The sequence below is a fragment of the Sander vitreus genome, chromosome 10 (assembly GCF_031162955.1).
Source record: "Sander vitreus isolate 19-12246 chromosome 10, sanVit1, whole genome shotgun sequence".
Classification (NCBI taxonomy): Eukaryota; Metazoa; Chordata; class Actinopteri; order Perciformes; family Percidae; genus Sander; species Sander vitreus.
Window position 1 is genome coordinate 4726840 of NC_135864.1, and position 21941 is coordinate 4748780.

Genomic DNA, 21941 nt, shown 5'->3' on the forward strand with positions numbered 1-21941 from the left:
CACAACACTGGATTTGTATCACCATAATCCCTAAATGTATGTAGAAATGCAGGAAATGGGATTCAAATCCATAACATTTGTTATGCAGTATTCATATATATTGTCTTTTTTAAACATGTCATTAGGGCTGCAGAGGCTAACAGTTATTTTCATTATAGTTTTTGTCCTCTGTTTTCTCTCTCAGGTATTCTGTCCTTTCGAACGGGAACCACACGGAGCAGAAGAAAAAGTCTCTGCACACCGCCACAGAGTCCCACGAGTCCTGCTTGTGACCAACAACGACTCCTCAGTCACATCTCCAAAGACCTCGGCTCGAACACCGTCACCACAGAGACGCTGGAAACACACCGCAGCCTTCACAAATTCAACGCAGATGCCACAAACTCAGCAGATCTAAAAGAAAAATAATAAATAAATAGAACAGAGCCCCAATGGGACTTTAGGGATCTACGCGAGGACTGTGACATTGCAAAGGGTGCATCTGGTTTTAAAGTTCAGCTGAAACTAGTGGACTGGAACAAACCCAGTTCTTAGTCTTTCTGATGCTGTTCTCTGTCATGCTGGTTCTCCCATCCGCTGGCCCTCAGAGACTGAGCTGTCCCAGTCGAACTGAATCAGAGCCAGATTGCGACGGTGATCCAATCAGCAGGCCTGCTGGTAGCTAGCTGTGAAGTCCAGCTTGTCATGTGGAGAACCGGCAGCTTCGGTGGAATGTGTAGGAGAATTTCACAGCACGAGATGTGATTAATGACTGACTGGGAGTCGTGGAAGTGAAATTATGTTGCCAAAGCTATTTGATATTACATAAATAGGACATTATTGTGATTATTATAAGATGCTCCCTGTTGTTTTCCAGTACAAAATCAGAAAGATTGGCGGAAGAGCATAATAAGGTGACCAACAAATCTTTCAAAACATGTGTTTTTCATGAAAAGAGGCAGAGTTTAGAACCACATTTCCTTTGCTAAACATCACGTGTTTGAGCCTTGACACAAAACTAAAGAACCTTAATGTCTCCCAGGTCAAAGTTTTTCAGCTTTTCTAAATCCTCACTAAGCTGAAAGGAAAATGTGGTTGCAAGGCTGCGTTAAATCCCTGAGCGGAACTGTCGAAGTGCTTTATTATAGAGGCTGCTAGCTCACGCTCCGTGTTCATCACTCCTCAAGGCCCCGTCTGAATCATTGTTTTTTTCTCGCAATAAGAAGTTAAAGGATCACAACGCATTAAAAGCTGCTCATGAATGATTCAGGCGTTGTGATGATGTTGGAGCAATACCTGCATTGTTATGATGTGTGTGTGTGTGTGTGTGTGTGTCATTACATTTGCAGTTTTCTGCAGTCTGTGTGCATATGTATGTGTTTCCATGCTGTTAATGTATGTTTTCATACATGTGTGCTTCTGAGTGTGTATGTACGGTACATGTCCACATGTGTGATGTAAAGTTCTACTCCATCTCGACACGCTATGAGTCCATGTTAAAGAATGTACCAGAAATGCTTCCATTTGTTCATATTCATGGAAACGGAGAACACAAAAGCCAATTATTTTTCCTGTACGCATAATGAACCTGCTACTTTAAAAAAAAAAAGTTATAGTTCATTTCCTGCCCTCTTTGAGTCTTCCAGGACTTCGTTCATCCAAAAGGCTAGTCCCAGATAGGGTGAATCTCACCAAATGATTAGTCACCAGTTACTCTCCACACAGTTAGTAATGCTGCTGCCACTTGAATACATGAAAAACAGAATATTGTAGGAGTATTGTAGGAATGGAGAAAGGCTAGTGCATGAGGGGAAGCTGCATAATGCATAATGGCAACCCCTGTTTGCTAACCCTAATCCCTATTTTTGTATTAATTATGGATCAATGACTGTATAATGTGAAGTGCTCACTCCCAGTCACGAACCCATAGAGAACTAGAAAGGCACTCTGAGAGCGCAGAAACCTGCACCAAGGCAAAATCTCCCCTATTGTTAAAGCGCCCATATTATGCTCATTTTCAGGTTCATAATTGTATTTTAAGGTTGTACCAGAATAGGTTTACATGGTTTAATTTTCAAAAAACACCATATTTTAGTTGTACTGCACAGCTCTCTCTCACTGCTGCAGATCCTCTTTTCAGCTGGTCTCTGTTTTAGCTACAGAGTGAGACCTCTTTGCTTCTTCTGTACTATCTTTGATTGCACTGGCACATGCAGTAGCTCAGATGTAGATCATGTCAGCTAGCTAGCTCCATAGACAGTAAAAGAAAGGCTGTTTCTCCACCTTCGGTCAGTTACAAGGCAGGATTAGCTGGGAGACTTCTAAATGAGGGCGCACATGGAAGTAGTTCTTTTGTAGATTATGGTGAACTTGTGTGTGTTGTAGCAGTGCTTTGCTATTGAGAACGAGGAAGCATGCTAGCGTTAGCATTAGCGTTAGCATGCTAACGCTACGAGCTAACGGTTGTGACGTCACAAGCCGTGCCGATTCTGAACAGCTCACCCGGAGACTGAAGGCAGGACACATTCAGAAACCGTATCTCACTCAGAACAGCATGGATGGATGTTTTTCAAAGTCTGTATGTGTGTGGAAGCACCAGAGACACAAAAGAACACCCCAAACCCAGAAAAAGTGTTTTTTTGATAATATGGGCACTTTAAAAGAAAATGAAAAATAATTTGTATCCGCTCCGTGATTCGGACCCGCTCCAAAATGTAATGTGTTCTACCTTGGCCCGTGCTACACGCAAGTTTCATGAAGATTGGGCCAGTACTCCCAGGCGAAGGTGATTATTAAATTTCACGGTATAGGATATTAGTTGATTAACTTTTTTAAGAAAAACTTATTTAGTATTTTGTCGGTATATGTCAGTCTTTTAAAAAACATTTTTATGTTGAAATAAATACACCTGAACAGTTGGTTCAGTTAGTTATGTAGCTTGTTGTACATACTACGTTTGCCATCTTATGGACATAATGTGCAAAAATAGATATTCCAATCATTCAAACCTATGTGTTTTCTAGGAGGAACATTCAAACCTAATTTTTGGCCAGTTTTGACAGCTCTGTGTATTGGATTGATCAGATGGGATAAAAAAAAAATGAGAAGAGCCTTCTGTGTGCACTCTCACAGTTGTTTGTTTGCTTTCCTCATTACGGTTTTTCAAACTGAACAACAAATCAGATGGATTGGCTATTTACACACTGCAAAAACTAAGTCACTCACCGTCAGTACAACTTGGACCGACAGCCAACGGTCTCTGTGGTGTGTCAGAGCCTTAAAAAGAGTTAATATTAGACTTACAATGATCAAGCGGACCAACATGACTTCAATGATAATGTTGGCTATCTACTGGATGTGCAAATGTGACTTTGAAAAGATGGAACTAATGTGGTTATAGATGTTAAGATGTGAAAGAGAGACCCCAAATTACCATTTTCTAGTAATACCCAACAAAGCATTGCTACCCAACTTTTCATGGATCATACATATAGATAAACTTGAGGACTGAACAATCTTTATGGGTTCAGAGAATTCACCAATTTTCTTAGGGTGTTAAAAATCCTAAACTCTTAAAAAATCAAATTGATTATCACAACAAAGAATTGTTAATTATTTTAAAACAAGGTTGTTTTTATTTGGTTAATGAAAAATGGACATTTTGGTAACACGCCGTTTTCAAGGGGCAGCTGTAAAATATAGACAGATAGTAAAAGGGAACATTGTGTCTCCCAGAGCCAAAGAAGGCGCAGAAACGCTTGGTTACGTTGTAACCTTGGTTCTCTGAGTGAAGAGACTATCTCTCCAGCTGTAGGCCGCTCGGAGACGGTTCAGATCAAACTATCAGTGAGTCCACGCCAGGACAGGTGCTTTATAGGAAATAGCATAGGGCGTGGTCAATCAAGCCGCTGTGTCTTAAAAAAGTATTCACATACCTGGCCTAAGGGGGATCGTCTCCGTACATATGGAATATGTAACGGCGGACAGATAGTCTCGATACGATAGAGAACAGAAGTGAACCTTCTAAAGAAGATTTGTATAGTGTAGGAACAACCACAGCCCTCTCAAATCAGTTAATCAGATGAAAACACCGTTGAGCACTGATTCACTGGCACAAAGAAAAGCCCAAAAGCTCTTGACTAGAAACACTGGGTGGCCGAGGTAATTACAAATCCCTGCAGAGACGAGCCAATTGAGCTTGACTTAGCAAGTCAGAGTTCAGAGGAAATATCCAATCTAAAACTCAAAATGACACCAGCTCTCATGTTACTCCAGATACATAAAGATGAGCCTCAGAGGGTCAGCTGCTTTAGTCAAGCCATCAGACATGCTGTACAGTTCAGTTCACTTCTTTACCATCATGTTACAACATTGCACATTGCGGATGGTGAAATCTCCACATTTTTAGCCATAAGAAGCAATTTTATAAGACCAGAGATTTTTTTTTTTTGGATTTTTTGGATTTTTTTTTTTTGTCATTTGCAAGGGACAATGTACAATTGAAATAAATATTGCCGATGCCATTGATGTATTGCACCAGTTTTAATATAGAGATAATTTTCATCTGCAGGCAGCTGTTTACCATGCTGAAGTGTCCTTAAGCAAAACATGAATATCCATGAAATTTTGAAAGACACTTTTTCCAAACTCTATTTTGAGCATTGTTCACATTCTGAGCTGCTGCAAGAAGTTTGTAGTTTCATTAATCAGCTTGGATTATGTTGGCTACAATGGATTGAAATGGTGACTTATAGTATTAAAATGTCCACATAATTGTCTCTGCAGCATAATCCAACTATCTGCTGCCCATGTGTATGCTTCCAAAGAGTGATTTCTTTTCAAAAAAAGACGGTGAAAGACAGGTTCTGCTGAGGTGTCGGGCTATGGATCAATAACAGAAAAGTGGAATATGCTGCTGGAGTGGTTTGAAAAGTTTCTATAGACATTTTTAAATATTGTACTGCTATGAAAATTGGAATTCAGACCACAGCCTGTCTGAAGGAGGGAGCGATTTCTTAACAGACTGCTTTTAAAGCACTAGTGGTGTGTTTGATACTCTTTGCGGAATACATATGTGGGATGGATAATATACTTTCAAACTCATGGGGATTCAGTGTTTTACTCAAGGACACTTTCTGGTAGCCCGACATCCCACCAAGGGCGAGGTCGAAACATGACGTATTCAAAGAAACTGCTGTTCACTTGGTTTTTACACCAGTTGATAAAAACACACTTGTATGATCCCAGACGATAGTTATCCCTGAGTTCATGATGTTACACTTGACTTTCCAAGCCTGGCAAACGGTTAGCTATATCAGATGTCAAAAAGATTTCCCCTTCTATCCATAATTCCTTGCAATTTCAAGTAATTTCATTTTCATTGGTTCAGATGATGTTCTTCGCCTCAGTGCTCCTGGAAGAGAGCTGAAGCTTAGCTTCTCAGTTGTCAACCCGTCTAAAATGGTCAGTGTGACAGAATGGGTTAGTAAAACTGCTTGACTCGTGAAAAACTCATAAAAAGTTATTACGTATGCTGAATGTTAGTGGCTGCTTCAGTATTGTCGAATGTTTTTGCAGTACAAATGAATTTTACAGCATCAAACAATTAGACAGAAAATGGGAAATATTCCCTAATTTCTCAACAAGTTATACAGCTATACATTTCTTTGTTTTTGATTGTTTCTTTTTCCAAAACTGGCTCGTTCAAACTGTGACCTTTCCATGACTGAAGCACATGCACTTTTTTTGTGATTTAAGGAAGGATCAATTTAGCGCAGTTAGTCTGAGATATGTTAGGAGTTTATTAAGCCCAAATAGTGTAATTCCTTAAAGGTTCAATAATCCCTTCCGAAAAAACTGCTCGTGGATGTTTTTTTTTAGGTGAATTTTAATATTATATATTTCCAATATATGTCAAAATGATAAGATAACCAAGAGCTACATTTAACTCTGATCACCGGATCAGTTACCTATCTGTTCCCCCTCTAATTTTTCAATGAACATTTTTAAACATTTCCAGTAATGGATGAAAAGGTTTTAGAGTATGTGATGAAAAAGTCAGAGTTGAGATTGTAAAACAAAATCTGTAATAGCATTTCTTCTTTTTTATAAAATAACCTCATTTTTGATATTCAATTTCAAAAGCTCGAATTTGTATCAGTTACCTGTGACGTAATATAGTGAAATAAGAATTTCTCATTTCTTTTTGACTTAGATGGTTAACGTGCTATATCAGTTAGTTTCACTAAAGTTGTCCTAATATGTTTTGCTCTCAGAGAAAATTGGGCTTTACTTCCTGATGATTTTGGATTTCCAACATTGTGTAAATGGAGATAAAAATGAGTTAGTCAGTCAGTTAGTTAATGGAGTCAGAACATTGAAGGACTTTACACTAACGTGACCTCTTGCTGCAGAGTGAGGCCACAAACATCTGTAAACAAAGATTATAAACTAAATAAAACTGTTCCACGCAGACGTTTTCAGCCCTAAGAGGTTGCAAATTCAGCCTTTTTTAAAAGCAATCACACTCATGTTTTAAGCATCTTTAAACCCACAATTTTCTTTTCAAACAAACATATGTTTGTTGTTTTTCCATAAGTATAAAAGGAGACAGGCTTTGACTGTCATGCATTTTTTGTTTTTCTATATTCTGCCTATTTTGTCGTTACTTTGCTGTTCAATAGCCCGCCCACTTCCACGGCTGCAGTTTCCATGACATCCGTGTAAGCTTAATGTCAGGCAGTGTGTATGTCCATTCTTGTGGAGATGTTTGTGCATGAGTGTGTGTGTGCATGTGTGTGTGTGCACTGTGTGGGAAGCTCAGTCTAGAATTAGGAAAGTCAATCCGTCAATCTCGCCTACTTTCATGGAATTTAATGAGCCAAAAAGTGAAAGGAAGACCATTTTTGGAGATGGTACCAAACACATCACGAGATACTAAAAAATCAATCTGAGCACGCTCGAGTTAGGAACCATCTGAGATTCACTGCATCTTGTAGCTATTTCAGGGAGAAGTGAGAAAATAAAAAACCTTGCTGCCACTTTCAAGATAGAAATCTACATTTTTCTTTTCACTTGTTCAAAGAAACAGTTAGAGCATCTGTCAACCTGTGAAGAAATATGAATTCAAGTTTTGTGAAATCCATTGCCAGTCCTCAAACTCCCCGGTTCATTAGTGGGATTTCGAGCATCTTGTTGCTTATCAGTGGGACTCAATACACGAAGTTAGCGCTAAAAACTTCAGGCAAATTGCGCTTAGAGTGCTGGAGGTGAGCTGTGGTCAACTAAAAGAGTTTGCGGAATTCTTGTTCATTTATACAAAGCAGAAGAATGGTTTAGAGCCAGAAAAGCAGCACTGCCACAAAAACAGAACTAAATGCAATATGTAAGTCATCCACTACTGGTGATTGGTGAGGGTTGCATTGTTGGAGAAATCAGGAGGATGGAAGATAATTAAGGTATTAAATTCCCTTAACAATCCATACTTTTCCTCTTTATCTTAAGCAGAATCGGTAGCCTTTAATAACCTTTTGCCACCAAAATATCCCATGATGCACTGTGTATGTCAAATTGATTTCCAAAATAATGTGTGTGTTGTTTTCTGTAAAAACACACATTTTATCAAAGAATAAAGAACAAAAGTTTATCCAGAATAATCGCCAACTTTCTGGTTTCATTCATTTCAGCACATAATGCTGGATTATACACTTCATGTAACCGCCAGGGTAATATTTGGTACTGAAGTTCTCAGCACAGCCTCTTTGCCTTTTTTTATTTGCAAAATGAAAATGTCCATTGGACATGTTTTTAACATCTTACCTGCCTTTTTTCGATGTCAGTTGCGTACGTTCTCATGCAGCCACTGCGTAAGTCTTTCTTTGTGATGCATTTCAAGTAATAGTTTGGTATCTTCTGCTTGGATTTGCAGGATACAGGGCAAGTTTGGATCTGAATAATTATTCTACCAATATAAATGTGGAGCAAACAAAAAAAAGCAGGATTTCCACAATGGCTGCCATTTGTGCAACTTCCTGAGTTGTACTCCATGTTATTCTCTGTATCCATTTCATCTCTTTTTTATTTTTTTATTTATTCATTTATGTTTTGCAGCTTACAGCATGAATGTGTATATAAAGAAAGAAAAAAAACTCCCACAGACTGTCCAAAGGAGACAAAAAAACAAAACTTTTATAAAAACTCTCAGTATTTATTTTGACAGAACAAAATGGGTATTTTCATGTATTAAACGGACTTAAAAGGCTTCTCTTTCGGGGAGCTGAAATGTGTATGACTTTTTTTCTGTTGCTATGTGACAGTTCTGATGAAGGCTAATTAAAGATTACAAAGATGTTGATAATCCTGGTGTTGACTTTGTTTTTGACTTTGAATCAGCGAGCGCGTCGGTTCGCCTCGCAGAACTAATCCAAACTGTCTTTTCCTCTGTTTCTTCTTTTGTAAGCCAAACATTGATGACTTGGAGGCACTCAGGAAGATTATGACCGCCGTTCAGAAAGAAAAAACTCTTTAAAGGAGAATTCCGATCGATTTCAACCCGTAGCTCTGTAGTTTGGAAATTTGGAGTGCTGTCAGTAGCAAGAAAAACTAAACCAATCGGTGCTGCCTACACCGTGTTATCCCCCTGCTAGTGTTAGCACCCAACAGGCTTAAACAGGGCAGGTTTTAAAACGTGTTCTTAGCCTCTAAACATGCTCAAAATGTCACTACAAGTGCCTACCCATGTGCAGTGATTCCTTCCGAGGGAACACAGCAAATTTGACTAGAATATTGGATTGTATGAGTTTGACAATCGACCAGTGTGGACTTGACCGGAAAACAGGAAATAAACAGAGGTATGTGCACTGGCTGGATTAACACAACTTTTATGCCTTTCTGTCACATCTACAGCAGTCAGGTTCCCTCGGAAGGAATCACTGCACATGGGAAAATATGCGGCTGGATGCATACAACTCGTAAAACTCTGGCACACATAGGCAGACATGTTCCTCACAACAAACAACATACTGATTTTTTTTTAACTTCTTGAAAGTACATCCAGAGGAAAGGTCAGCGGGTCATTTAAATTAAAATGCTCCATCCTTTTGGGTGCGTCAGTGTGCAGAAATAGGATTTGTCTAACGTCAGTGGCACTGAACTGGCAATTGTTCAAACTAGGCATCAAGTCAAAACACTTTGATGACGGCTCCAAGGGAGTTTAAGTATTGTAATATACAATTTCTAAAACATTTAATGTTGAATGAGTTTAAATTTTTATTTTCTGGCGCCAATAAAAATGAAAAGCAACATTATCTCCTGAGTGTTAAAAAATGCAAATGTTGATTGTCCTAATTCTGCATTCAGTTTAGTCTCCAGCCATGTGAAGAAACAGCACAGACCAGGCTGTACTTCTATAGGATGTGAACTGATGCATTCACACACGTCCTCCCTGACTCTCGCTGTGACACATGACAAGGTGCAGGAGTAAATCTTTTTTTCTCAATAGCTGGAGATGTTGGAGCCTCAGAAGATGTAGTCTGGTTTTAGATTTATTTTATTTATTTATTCTTATTATATTTTTATTTTTTATTTTACATAATATGTAAAGATATTTCAAACATACATCTCATTATTTATATTCCAGATCCTTCACACTAGCACACAGACAAGAAATGCCATAATCATAAACAAACATAGTAAAATAAAACAAACTAAATAAAGACACAAAACTACAAAACATACAAATCAAACCACATAATAAATGCACTCAGATAACACTTTTGTCGTAATCCCTGACATTAATGTAAAAATGTATCAAATCAAAATCTCTATGAGACTGCCATATCTTCAAAAAGTCTGAGGTTCTGTCTTTACTATTATAATAAATTCTGTCCAAAACAAAGTATCTTAGTAGACCACTGGACTATTGCTGGGGGTTTGGAAGCCTTCCATTTTAAAGCTATACATTTCCTAGCTGCCATCAAAGCAATATCTATTTACATACTTTCATATTTATTCCACTTGTCAGACATATTGGTTCCCAAAAGACATAAATGAGGTGAAAGGGGAACAGATACATTTAAACACTGAGATATCAACTTGGTAACAAATTTCCAAAATAACGAAAGTTGTTCACATGACCAAAGCATATGAAAAAAAGTAACTTTATATTTCTTACAACGCCAGCAAAGGAATGATATCTCACTGTTCATTTTATTTAATTTCTCTGGGGTATAATAAACCATGTGCATTATCTTAAATAATGCTAATTTATGCCTTAGATTAAAAGAGCATTCATGTACTTTCCTGCAAATAAAAGACCAATCTTCTTGCTGTATTTCAATCTGAAGGTCTTGTTCCCACTATTGTCTTAAATAGTCTGTATTTACCCTTGAGCTTGTAGTAAGAACACTATAAATCTTTGAGATAAGTTTATCCTTATTTTTCTCTGTATTGTTCATTATAAAATCAATCCATTTTAATTGGTTCAGAGAACCATGCTCCAAGTTGACTACATGCCTTATTTGAAAATATCTAAACAAATGGGAAGAATGAGCTCCATATTTCTGGTGAAGCTCAATAAATGAAAGAAAAATCCCCCTTTCAAACAAATGTGAAATTTCTCTTATACCTTTATCATACCAAAGTTTAAAAGTATCATCTGGTTTTAGATTTTTGAGTAAAATAAATAAAAGGGTTAGCCACGTCATTATTTGTGTTGTGTAATCCTTCACTGTCTCTCTGATACATTGGTATCCAAGAAACATCCCAGCCAGTGTGTTGGTTTGAATAATTAATTGGCCTTCAAGGTGAATAAAATAAAATTATTTTATTACTATTTTCTTATGAAAACTGAATTCATCACTATATGCCTCACCTGTCTTCTTTCAGTGTGTGGCCATTAATCTTGAGGAACACTCTGATGAGATTTGCAGGTTTTAAGGAGAAAAGAAACTCACCAATAATTCTTGACAAGACCAGGTATGAATCCTCTGTAAGACCTCATCTCACTAATGTCACATCACTTCACGTCAGTAATGAGTACGCACAGTGGTACAGTGGAAGTGCTCAGATCTTTTTCTGAAATAAAAGTATCAATTCCGCAGTGCAGGAATACTCTGTCATCCATTAAAAAATTCTAAAGCAGGGGTGTAAAACTCATTTTAGTTCATGGGCCACATACCCCTAATTTGATCTGAAGTGGGCCAGACCAGTAAACCACTCCAGAAAGATCTGCCAGAGTTTCTTGTCAGCTTGATGTTGGCAAGTTGCTTCTGCTCCCACAGCATTTTAAGGCCATTGTAGAAAAAAGAATAATGTTACGGACCCAGGAGAGAAGGGGAATATTTCAAGAAAAAAACAGAATTTCTAAGATGAAAGGTGCAATATGTAAAACTGACAGCTAGTGTTTAGTGTTACTGCAGTACAAATACTGGAGAGAGTCGTCTCCCCCGCCCCCTCCTCCCTAGACTCAAAGTTTACGGAGGTTGCCAGGCTGACCGCAGCATCCACAACACTGTTGCTAGACGCTTGTCTCACATAGCCAGACATTACTTCACAGCACAGCGGAGTAGCTAACGTTAGATGCTGGCTATATTGACCATAAATTGATTGATTGTCATAAAAGCCCGTGCTCAGTCGGCGCTCTGTACCCAACTGACAGACACACTTCCTAGGCTTAGAATTACGGTATGAACCGCTAAAAACACAACAACCTCGCCGTCCTCTCCACCCAACGGACAGACGCACTTCCTCGGCTTAGAATTAAAGTAGGAACCGCTAAAAATAACACTACCTTGCTGTCCTCTCCACCCGACTGAACTTTATTGGCTTATAATTGCGGCAACAATCACTTCCCGATAAAATAACTCACCGTTGTCGGTTACGACCGCTGAACAGGCTACACGTTGTAAACATCCGTGGCCCGCTTGCCTGGTCCTCCGGTAACGCTAGCAGGGTTAGCATGGCGGTGTTAGCCATGACCAGTCGGGCTGTGTCTCCATTGTTTTTGCGAGTAACCAACTCGGGTATTCAATTCAATGTGAGTACACAAATGTTGAAATTACATAAAATGCCCGTCCCTTGTAGCCGTGATAAATTAGCCTGAAGCTAATGCTTAGCTACCAGTTCAGGAGGAAATTAGCCAACTCTGCGTCCTTTTCGGCTCCAACCTGTCTCCATCTTTCAAATACATCTCCAATATTTACCCAGGGTTTGTTATGTCTCTGGTCACGCAACTGTTAGAAATATGCCGTTTTTTCAGGTTAGGTAAAATCTATCTCCGTTGATCCTGTTAGTTTGTTTGCTGCTTTCATGGCTGTACTAACGTTACAGCTGTAGCACGCTGGGTTTACGTTTTTACAGGTATATCTGGCAACCCGGCCTGGCTGTCAAACTGGGCAGTTGATAACACACACAGGCCAAAAAAAAAAAAAAAAATTTCAAAAGGAGAAAATACTGGCATTAGCATTGTTGTCAGAAAATATAATATTTCAACTTAGCATGTTTGCTTAATATCTGATGACGCATTGGGGTCATTTTGGGATTTATTACAGTAAATATGTTACATATTGGACCTTTAAAGTCATAAATTAATGGAAAAAGAACTTGGATATTCTCTGAGATGTAGTGGTACATTTGGAATTAATTACTTCTCTGCAATTTTCATACTTTGCAAAGTCATCCAGCCTGATTGGACCCTTTGGTGGGCAGGTTCTTGCTCACGGGCCATACGTTTGACACCCCTGACCTAAAGTATCAAAAGTACTTCTTACGCAAATTGGAAATTTCAGATCAATATATAATATATTATAGGATTATGTTGTTGCATATGTTGTACAGCACTTATAAGTGTAAAAAAGCTCTTTATCGAGATGAACTGTAGATGAGGATTTGTTGTTTGTATGTAATGTGTGTGTGTGTATATATATATGTATATGTATATATGTATATATTTGTATTCATGTATTTCTCCGAATGATTTGTATATGCGACAGGAAGACGTTTGTTAAATAAGTAAATTTGTGGTGTCTTGTAATCCCATGTGGGATGGGCCAAAATGTTTGGCATGACACAGAAATAAAATATAATTAACTAACTAACTAACTAACTAACTAACTGTATAAATGCATTTACTTTCCACCAGTGGTACGTTACTTCATTTAGCAAGACTTCTTAGTGTAATTGGAAATTCCTTCAATTCGATGTCCAATAGTGTGAGAACCCTGCAGCAACCCCACAGCAGAAACTGAAGTTATTCAAAGTTATTCATATTTATAATTTTAAAAGGGTTAATTATACAAAGCAGGGATATTTGTATATTGCTGATATTTTTGTTTTATTCAATTTTCTGATATTGGCTGGATGTCAGTTTTTACAGTTTAAGAGCAATAACTCAATTTTGAGAGTACGTAAAGTCTTTGGTTTTTAGTTAATTAGATTGAGTTCCGGAGCATCAAGACCTCACTAGTTGTTGACTGTTGTATTTATTCTACTTTACCATGTTCACGTTTTAAAATAATAATAACATATAATAATAATTTTCTTTCACAAAAAGGCCAATTTATCTATGCTATTAAAATGTTACATTCCTGTCAATGTATATTTCCAGACATATATTCATTTTTGAAAAAAGAAGGTTTTGAAAAATTATTTGGTAAACATAATTTGGCGGCCCCCCTGCACTACTCTAACTAACTCTGAGGACCCCCCAAGGCCCCCTGTTGAATATCTCTGCAGTACAGTTTAAGTCTCGGTAAAACTCTTAACAATAACTTTGACTACAGGGTTTTATTGAAGCATGCATTAACTATAAGCTTGGATATAAAATCTTACGTGGGCAACAATTAGATGAAACCACACTTTATTGACACATTATTCATTATCTATGGTTTTGGAATTTTGGACACATCTGTGTGAATGCAGGCTTGCCCAAAAACCTTAAAACGTCACTGATGTAAGTCATGTCAAAACTCCAAATAAAAAGTGTCCTTGTTCAGGCATCTCGGAGCAAACACACAACCAACCGCTCTGTCAATTTAATATGATTGGGCTTCTTCATGTTGTTCAGTTTTTTATTGACAGTTGATGTGAAGCTGTAAACTGTCGGCCAGCAGGGACACTCCAGCAAGAAACTGAGAAATCAAAAGCTATTGATTTCTGTGTTCAAAATGAGTCACAAGAGAGCTGAGTGCAGGGAGCAACACTGAGACCCACGCACACACGCAGACCAGCATATGAACACACATACACATACACTGATAAATATTAATGAACATATACACAGACTACCATGAATGATACTGCACAATAAAATAATGATGAATAAATAAATATATTATATTCCTCAACATTGAACCGGGAATGAACTTTCCTGGTTCTACGGAGTGAACTTCAGTTCTAGATTTACGGCTTGGATTTCAGCTTCAATTCGCTTTGGCAGCATGTTCTGGATTCAGACTCTATTCATTCCCATTGACACTCAACCTTGCAGGATCCTCAGAGAGACACACATCATCCAGGGCAGCACTGTTTTACAGCATAAAGTGGTATATTGTGCTGTGGTTCCCGGAGATGTATGTTTCATTTATTGCCATAGATACATGCCTAAAGATTTTTAACCCTTAAAGGCAAGGGTGTAACTTTGGGTTCAACATTGGGGGGTTGAGATCTCTACTTCTGAGCTGAATTGAATTTTGTGTGTCAAACACTTCATTTTCTGCATTCTGGTGATTTTTTTCTGCAACAATTTATGGTACAAATGTCTTTATTTATGTAAAGGAAGTTATAATAGGTTTTTGGGGTGGATTGCACTGGCCATTTTTGATTATTGGGAGGGGTTGTAACCCCCCCCCCATCCCCCGTGTAAATTACGCCTATGCTTAAAGGTATATTAAGTGATGTTAATCCAATACACGTTTTGTCAAAATCAGTGGATATCTCCTCACAGTCACCTAGCTCACTATTTTCTGTGTGCGTTAAAATCCAAATCCCTTGCTGTAGAAATGTGAAACAAACAGAAAGGAGTGTAGGAGCCACATCACTTTGTTCCAGCCAATCAACAACAGGCAGCGACAGTTGATGGTGGGGGGGCAGCACTTGAATATGCCAGTAGTTCTCTGTCCGTGAATCTTGGGGTGGTGTATTAGTTTGGCAGCTGAGTTCAAGTATCAACTATTTTCGCGCAGAATCACTTATTGCACCACAAGATAATGATCATTATGGATTTAGCTCCACAGTGAATGCAAGTTTTGTTCACTGTTTTTATACCACTAATGTGTGCTATCAGGGGTAAACCAGCTGCTACTGGCTTTTTATTTTCAGTGCACAGCTCAGCTGCTGATTGTTCTGCACCATACTCAAAGATAAGAAGCCAAAAAATGTTGACCCGTTTCTCATTCTGTGGTTTTTGTAACTAAGTTATTCATAATAAAAATATGAAAACAGGCGGTTTTAAATGGCGTGAGAATACCAGTCGTTGCAATTTTAAAGAGAATTTGTTTTTTCCATGCAATTTCAGGATAACACTCAAACCTCTCACCCCTGTATGTTGGCTTCTCTCATCATTAACAAGTTACTGAAATCCATCTGAGAAGGTGAGTTTGTTGCATTTGACCTGGAAAGTCTCCTCTGAGCAGGTTCCCCTCGTTCTGTGGTCTATCAAGGTTGAATAGACTGTTCAAAAATTCCGTAAATTCTGATATTCTGTGTTAATATGATGGAATTTTTTGTAATGATTTTTCACAGGTATTTTTCCGTATTTAGATTTTTGGATTAAAGCTATAGTGCGTAGTTTCTGTCGCCCCCATGAGGAATTCAAAGTAATGACAACAAAACTGTCGGTGCTTCCACATTATACAAGCCTTCCGTGATCGCGCACAGCAGCCACCCCCCCCCCCCCCCCTCCACGCAGTTGCTAGTAGCCAAGGAGGACACGGAGGATTAAAAAAACATGATGGACTCTTCAGAAGAGGTCATTATCTTTACTCGAGTTTCTGCACGGGAAAGTCACCGGACGACAACAATCTTCTGAACATAGTCATACTGAGAAATCCAGAGAGAGTTGTGTGGAGCTGATAGTCTTAATTAGCTTTGTAGCAACTCATTTGGCAATGGCTTGAATGTAACAGATGTTTATTAATATCAAAAAGTTACGCACTAAAGCTTTAACAGAAATGTCCATTAAAGGGATAGAGGATATCCTTTAAATTTAGAGAATTGTCCATATTTGGATTAACAGAAATGTCTGTAAACTTAAAGGAAAAGGTAGTGGTAATTTTCTACCAGGAAATTATCCTTTTTTCTACGGATTTTTTTCTTACAGTCTACTGTGTACAGTGCGTGGTGTTTGCATTGGGTCCAACTGTCAGATACCTGTGTCTGCCAAAAAATGATCCATGTAGGCACAAGTAGGCATGATAAAAAAATGATGAATTTCATACAGTATTGCTAACATGATTGACGGCTTTCCAGCTTTTTAGCAAAATAAAACTTGCAAATGAATGTTAACTCTTCAGGTATACACTGGAAAATGATTGGCAGTAATTTAAATCATATGCAATCATAAGATAATCTATCAGTTAATGAAAACTGATTAATTTGACACTGCTATTAAATGCTTTCTTTGCAAATTGAATCCTACCCTATTTATATTGTTTTTCCTTTTGGCAGGAAATGTTTCTGTATTCTACAGCAATAAAGCGCCTCCAAATTGGAAAGGGGAGAGACAGTGACATTACCAACAAAAGCAAGATGAACAGAAAAGATATAGAGACTTAAAGACAAGAAGTGCAGACAGAGATAGCGAAGTTAGCGAAGCAGCCAGCCCACACGTCGAGCCGATTAAATTAGGAGGAGAAAATCCTTCCTGACGAGAGTATAATGTGGTTACCGATCCAGGACAGCTCTCTGACTGTTCCTTGCCTGTGGCAGAGACAAACTGTCACCAAGGGAACAGACACCAAGCTAACAAATCATGCTACAGCAGTCCAGCTTAAAGTCCAGCCACAGCATGTATCTTTCACACGGATTAAAAACTTAAATTGTCATTATCAGTTGTTGTATTAGGAATCGTTTCTGTACAAAATGATCTAAAAAACGACAGAAGTTTGCCTCCAGTGTTTGTCTCCAAATCCGACCTGGCAAATGCAGCAAAAGCCAGTTTGCAATGGTTGTTTCAAGATTTAAAAAAAAATAAATCCTTTAATCCCTCTTCACCTGCCTGAGTTAATATGGAATATAGCTGAGTATGACTGTACATACACCCGGTCTGTACTGCCACATTTTGTTCCCACATATCTAAGAATTTCTTTTTCACTGAAAATTAGATTTTATCCCCCTAACCCTAAACAATGTTGTAGGAGGATAGGGCTTAAAGGGATACTTCACCGATTTAGCATTAAGCTTTGTATCAGCAGAAACACGGTAGTATTTTTGAATGACCGTGCTTCCCTCCCTCACGTCCCCCTGAGAGGAGAGATCTCTGTATTGGGGGTCTTGAAAAATGTATACCGATGACACAAAAATCGTCGTTTTACGTCATCGGTATACATTTTTCCAGAGGCAATGGACTACAGCCAGTACCTCCGCATAGCCCATGGGGGATTGCACTGTTGGCTTTTTCCGGAGATTGCCGAGGTAAAAACGAGTGTCAGCCATCTTGAATCATCGCTTAGCTTCTCAGCAGAAACAGATTTATTCATCCCGAAGGAAATTTTATTATTATTTAACAATTATGTGCATTCAAACTACCGCACACATGTACCACCGGGATACATTGCTAGCCGGTAAGGGAACATCCTCAGCGGTGTGCGGAAAGCGGGACGAGGGTAGGAGTTGGAGCTAGGTGGAAAACTAAAGCTAGCCGGCCACCTGTGCCAGGCTTCGCCTGCTACGGAGACCAGCACCTCAGCCTGCGGTGCCGCTAGCCGGAAAACTTGACAGGCTACGCCTGCTACGGAGACCAGCACATCAGCCTGTGGTGTTGCTCGATGCCGCTAGCCGGTAAGGGGGTATCCTCAGCGGTGAAACGCGGAGGATGTCCATAGCTCATACTCCTAGCTCATATGCAGGAATATGAGCTAGGTGGAAAGCTAACGCTAGTCGGCCACCTGTCCCATCAATCCTGCTTGCAAGTGTCTCTTTGGACAACAAACTGGACTACATCCAACTTCAACGAAACTCCCAACGCGAGTTCAGAGACTGCTGTGTTTTTGTTGTTGTGGAAACATGGCTGAACAACAGTGCTGCTCTGTCACCGTGTAAGACTAGCTAGTGGAGGTGGGCTTTTTTAACACGGACTGTTGCAGAAATGGGGTGCTTGTATCCAACTAACTGCTAACCGCTGGTGGAGTTTGTGACTGTTAGATGAGACCATTCTACATTCCACGCAAATTTAGGGCTGTGTTTATACTCTGTTTACAGCCTACCAAGCGCTAATGCTAGTATGTGTTAGCTGAACTTTACGGAGCATATAATGTGTTTCGTATGTCGTTTTTACATAATGCCATTTTTATATATTTGAATTGTGTAACCACTTGAGCCACGGTGAAACGTTGTTTCGTGTATATGGTTGAAATGACAATAAAACACAGTTGAATTGACCGTCTCACTGTCTGTCTGTAAACGGTAGGCGTGGCTTGGGAGTGGACTCAGAGCAGCGAAGCAAGTGCATTCTGGGATTTGGTGTCTTTTATCCACATGAGCCAAAAACACATTTCCTGGCTTTTCTCGGCCTAGAAGGCACCGATTTCAAAGTGACCCAATTTAAATATATATATTCAGCTTTCCAGCGGTGAAATATCCCTTTAAATTGAAAGGAAATGTAGGAACACAAGACCTAATTTTGAAAATGTCCTAGAAATGTGGGAACATAGGGCTGTACGAACATAGTGCCTAATTTTAAGAAAAATCTTAGAAATGTGGGAACATAGGGCTGTGGGAACATAGGGCCTAATTTTCAATGAAAAACAAAATTCTTAAAAATGTGGGAACATAGGGCTGTTGGACCATTGGGCTGTGGAAACATTGGCCTGACCCCGTGTGTAAGACTAGAGAGACACATTATTAGTGTTTGTGAAAACCTTTCTGTCCTTCTCATTGCTCCCTCAGGTCATGTTCCACCTCAATAAGCCAATGTTTTCTAGTCTCTATTGTTTCCACAGGGAGTCTATTGACCTTAACACTGAGTGGTGGAGAAGGTCCAGTGCAACACTTAGGACTATATCCTCCTCAGGGGAAAGAGACAGTGGGGGTAGAGAAAGAAGAGAGGAAAGACACAGTTAAAACAAACCTGGTTAGAACACAAATCAATTTACTTCCAACTTTTGTGACATTGATATTCCAGAAATTTTGTTTGCATAAAAAATGCTCCGCCATAGTCGTGCAAATCTGTATTCTCAAACCTAAACTGTTTTGCAGTTGTCTTGGCCATCACACAAGCCCTAGTTTATATCCCTGACGTTATACTTCGGGGATAGCTCCGGTGCCGCCGAAAATTCCGCCGGATGCATGTCTTTTCAGCCGATGTCCATTTCCCTCCACTTTCTTTGTGTTGTAATTTCAAACTCCAGTGGATTTATGAGGACTATGGTTAACTGCTCCTCAGATCTCTGCAGGGTAAATCCAGACAGCTAGCTAGACTATCTGTCCAGTCTGAGTTTTCTGTTGCACGACTAAAACAACTTTTAAACGTTCACGTTCCACCAAAACAAGCTCCTTCCCGAGACGATTTTGCAGCGGCACCGTGGCTCCGTGCTGAGCTTAGTGCCACCCAAGACAATTATGATTGGTTTAAAGAAATGCCAATAAACCAGAGCACGTTGTTCTCCCATCCCGGAATGCTGTGTGGACTAGCCAGACCTTCTTTTGCGGCGCTGTGGAGGAGGGTCTGGCAAAGTGAAACTACACATTAGTTCATTTTCCTTTCCCCCATTACTATCATGTCCCAGTGAACTGTATTTTTGTCAAATTATGAACTGGAGAATACAGTAAAAGGACTGTTATACTGTACTAAGGATAATTGTCTCAAAGAATATAAGGACTTATTAGCACTGGAGCAAGCAGCTTATGCCCTTCAACAAATTCAGACTGGACAAAGTAAATTGTAAACACAGATAAAAACATATACCATTATAAAGGAGAAAGAGATGCGGTAAGACATAAAGTGCATTCAAGTACATTCAATACTGCCCCTCATTTCACACCCTGTTTGTGTCCTGAGATTCACTGATAGAGGGTTGAAAGATCTTTTCCTGTATTTAATTGGAACCTTATTGAGTCTCCCTCAATGCCGCTAGAAAATTTGTCGGATTTCACTCATTTAGGCCGGATATCCGTTGCCTTGGGCTTCCTTTGTGTTGGCATTTTAAATTCCGGTCGATATATGGTTAACCTTTTTTCAGATCTCTGCAGGGTAAATCCAGACAGCTAGCTAGACTATCTGTCCAATCTGAGTTTTCTGTTTCACGACTAAAACAACTTTTAAACGTTCACGTTCCACCAAAACAAGTTCCTTCCGAGCCTATTTTGCAGCGGCATTGCGGCTTTTCGCCGGTGCTTAGCACCGCCAAAGATGATTGTGATTGGGTTAAAGAAATGCCATTAAACCAGAGTAGCCAGACTCTCCTCCTGTGTGCTTTGGAGGAGGGTCTGGCGAAGCGAGACTACCCTGATGGTAGCATTTTGTATTCTGAATACAGGACATGGGATGGGTCTGCGATCATTTTCTTAGCCTGTTAAACTATAGTCTTCATTTATGTGATTTAAATCAATTTTTAAGTGTTAATGTCTCTAAAGAAAGAAAGAATGAAAATATGAAAAAAAAGAAAGACAGCCTTAATGAAGTAATTTAAAGTACTAATGTCCATGATGGTGAAGTCGTAGAGTATGTGGGTTAGAGTTTCATCCTTACAGAGGAGAGAGACAGCGAGACAGCACACAATGAGACACAGATCGAGGCAGACAGAAACAGAGACAGATTAGTCTACCATTATAACCTGGAGCAAATTAGTTTTGGGAGTGATTATCATCTCTGTCTGGGCTTACTCACAACAGGTTTGTTGACGTTGAAATCAATTACACATGTGAAAACCTGGTATTTGTTTGCTAATCTATTGTATCGGCATCAAGTTCTGGCACAAAAATAATAGAGCAGCAGTCCAACCCGTGGGGATTCATTAAACCACAGGCTGCATGGGCTGAGAGACGAAAATAAGTTCATTCATAATGTTGTGTTATGAATGCTGAGATGGACAAGAGGTACATGTTAGGTTGAGTGGTACAGTCATAGCCGAGATTAGTATTGATTTCTGTCTTCCTTTTTAGCTGGGTAGTAATGGGTGGTGATGGGACATTTTTTAGTTGGAATGCTGTTTGGACTGCCCTTCTGTACATGCACAGATTGAGTCTATGGCAAAAAAAATGAACTTTCATTCTCTGGTGCACAGAAAACACCGTGGCATCTGGGCAAACTGGATCTGCTTTTGAAGATCAATTGTTGATGATCGAAATTTCAATGTGGTTCAACGGTTTGGGCTTTGCCAGTTCTTACAGGCTGGTGCTACATTGTTGCACATGGAAGTAGGGCTGGGTATCGTTCAAAAATGTTCGATACCAGTACGGATGCCAATACCGTAACTTCGATACCAGTTCCGGACCGACAGAGGCGCGGGAAGTAGGGGTGCTGGAGGTGCTGCAGCACCCATGTTGATGCTGCAGCACCCCCTGTTGGCAAACTGCGATGACAATAAAATGATCGCTTATAAATATCTCTGGTTGTTGTTTCTGTTCGACGACATTTTGTATGTCATGTTTGGGGTGTTGGATGAAGAGAGGGATCATTTTAGTAACAAGAGGGCTTTTCACCTTGGTGGAACAGCTGATCCACTTGTGCCTTTGTTTACTAGTGTCTACTGCTGGCTCCGAAAGGTCTTTCTCAGCTTTTCGCCGCCTGAAAACCTGGCTCCATAGCA

General features: G+C 39.3%; 1 protein-coding gene across 1 annotated transcript in view; it reads left to right on the forward strand.

Annotated features, from left to right (window-relative positions):
- The window catches only part of htr4 (5-hydroxytryptamine receptor 4), a 186810-nt gene extending 178488 nt beyond the window's left edge, over window positions 1-8322 (forward strand). The window contains exon 7 of the mRNA XM_078260028.1: window positions 185-8322. Within this exon, the coding sequence (XP_078116154.1) occupies window positions 185-272 (88 nt within the window). The 3' untranslated portion in view covers window positions 273-8322. The remainder of the gene's footprint in view (window positions 1-184) is intronic.
- The last annotated feature ends 13619 nt before the right edge of the window (window positions 8323-21941 follow it).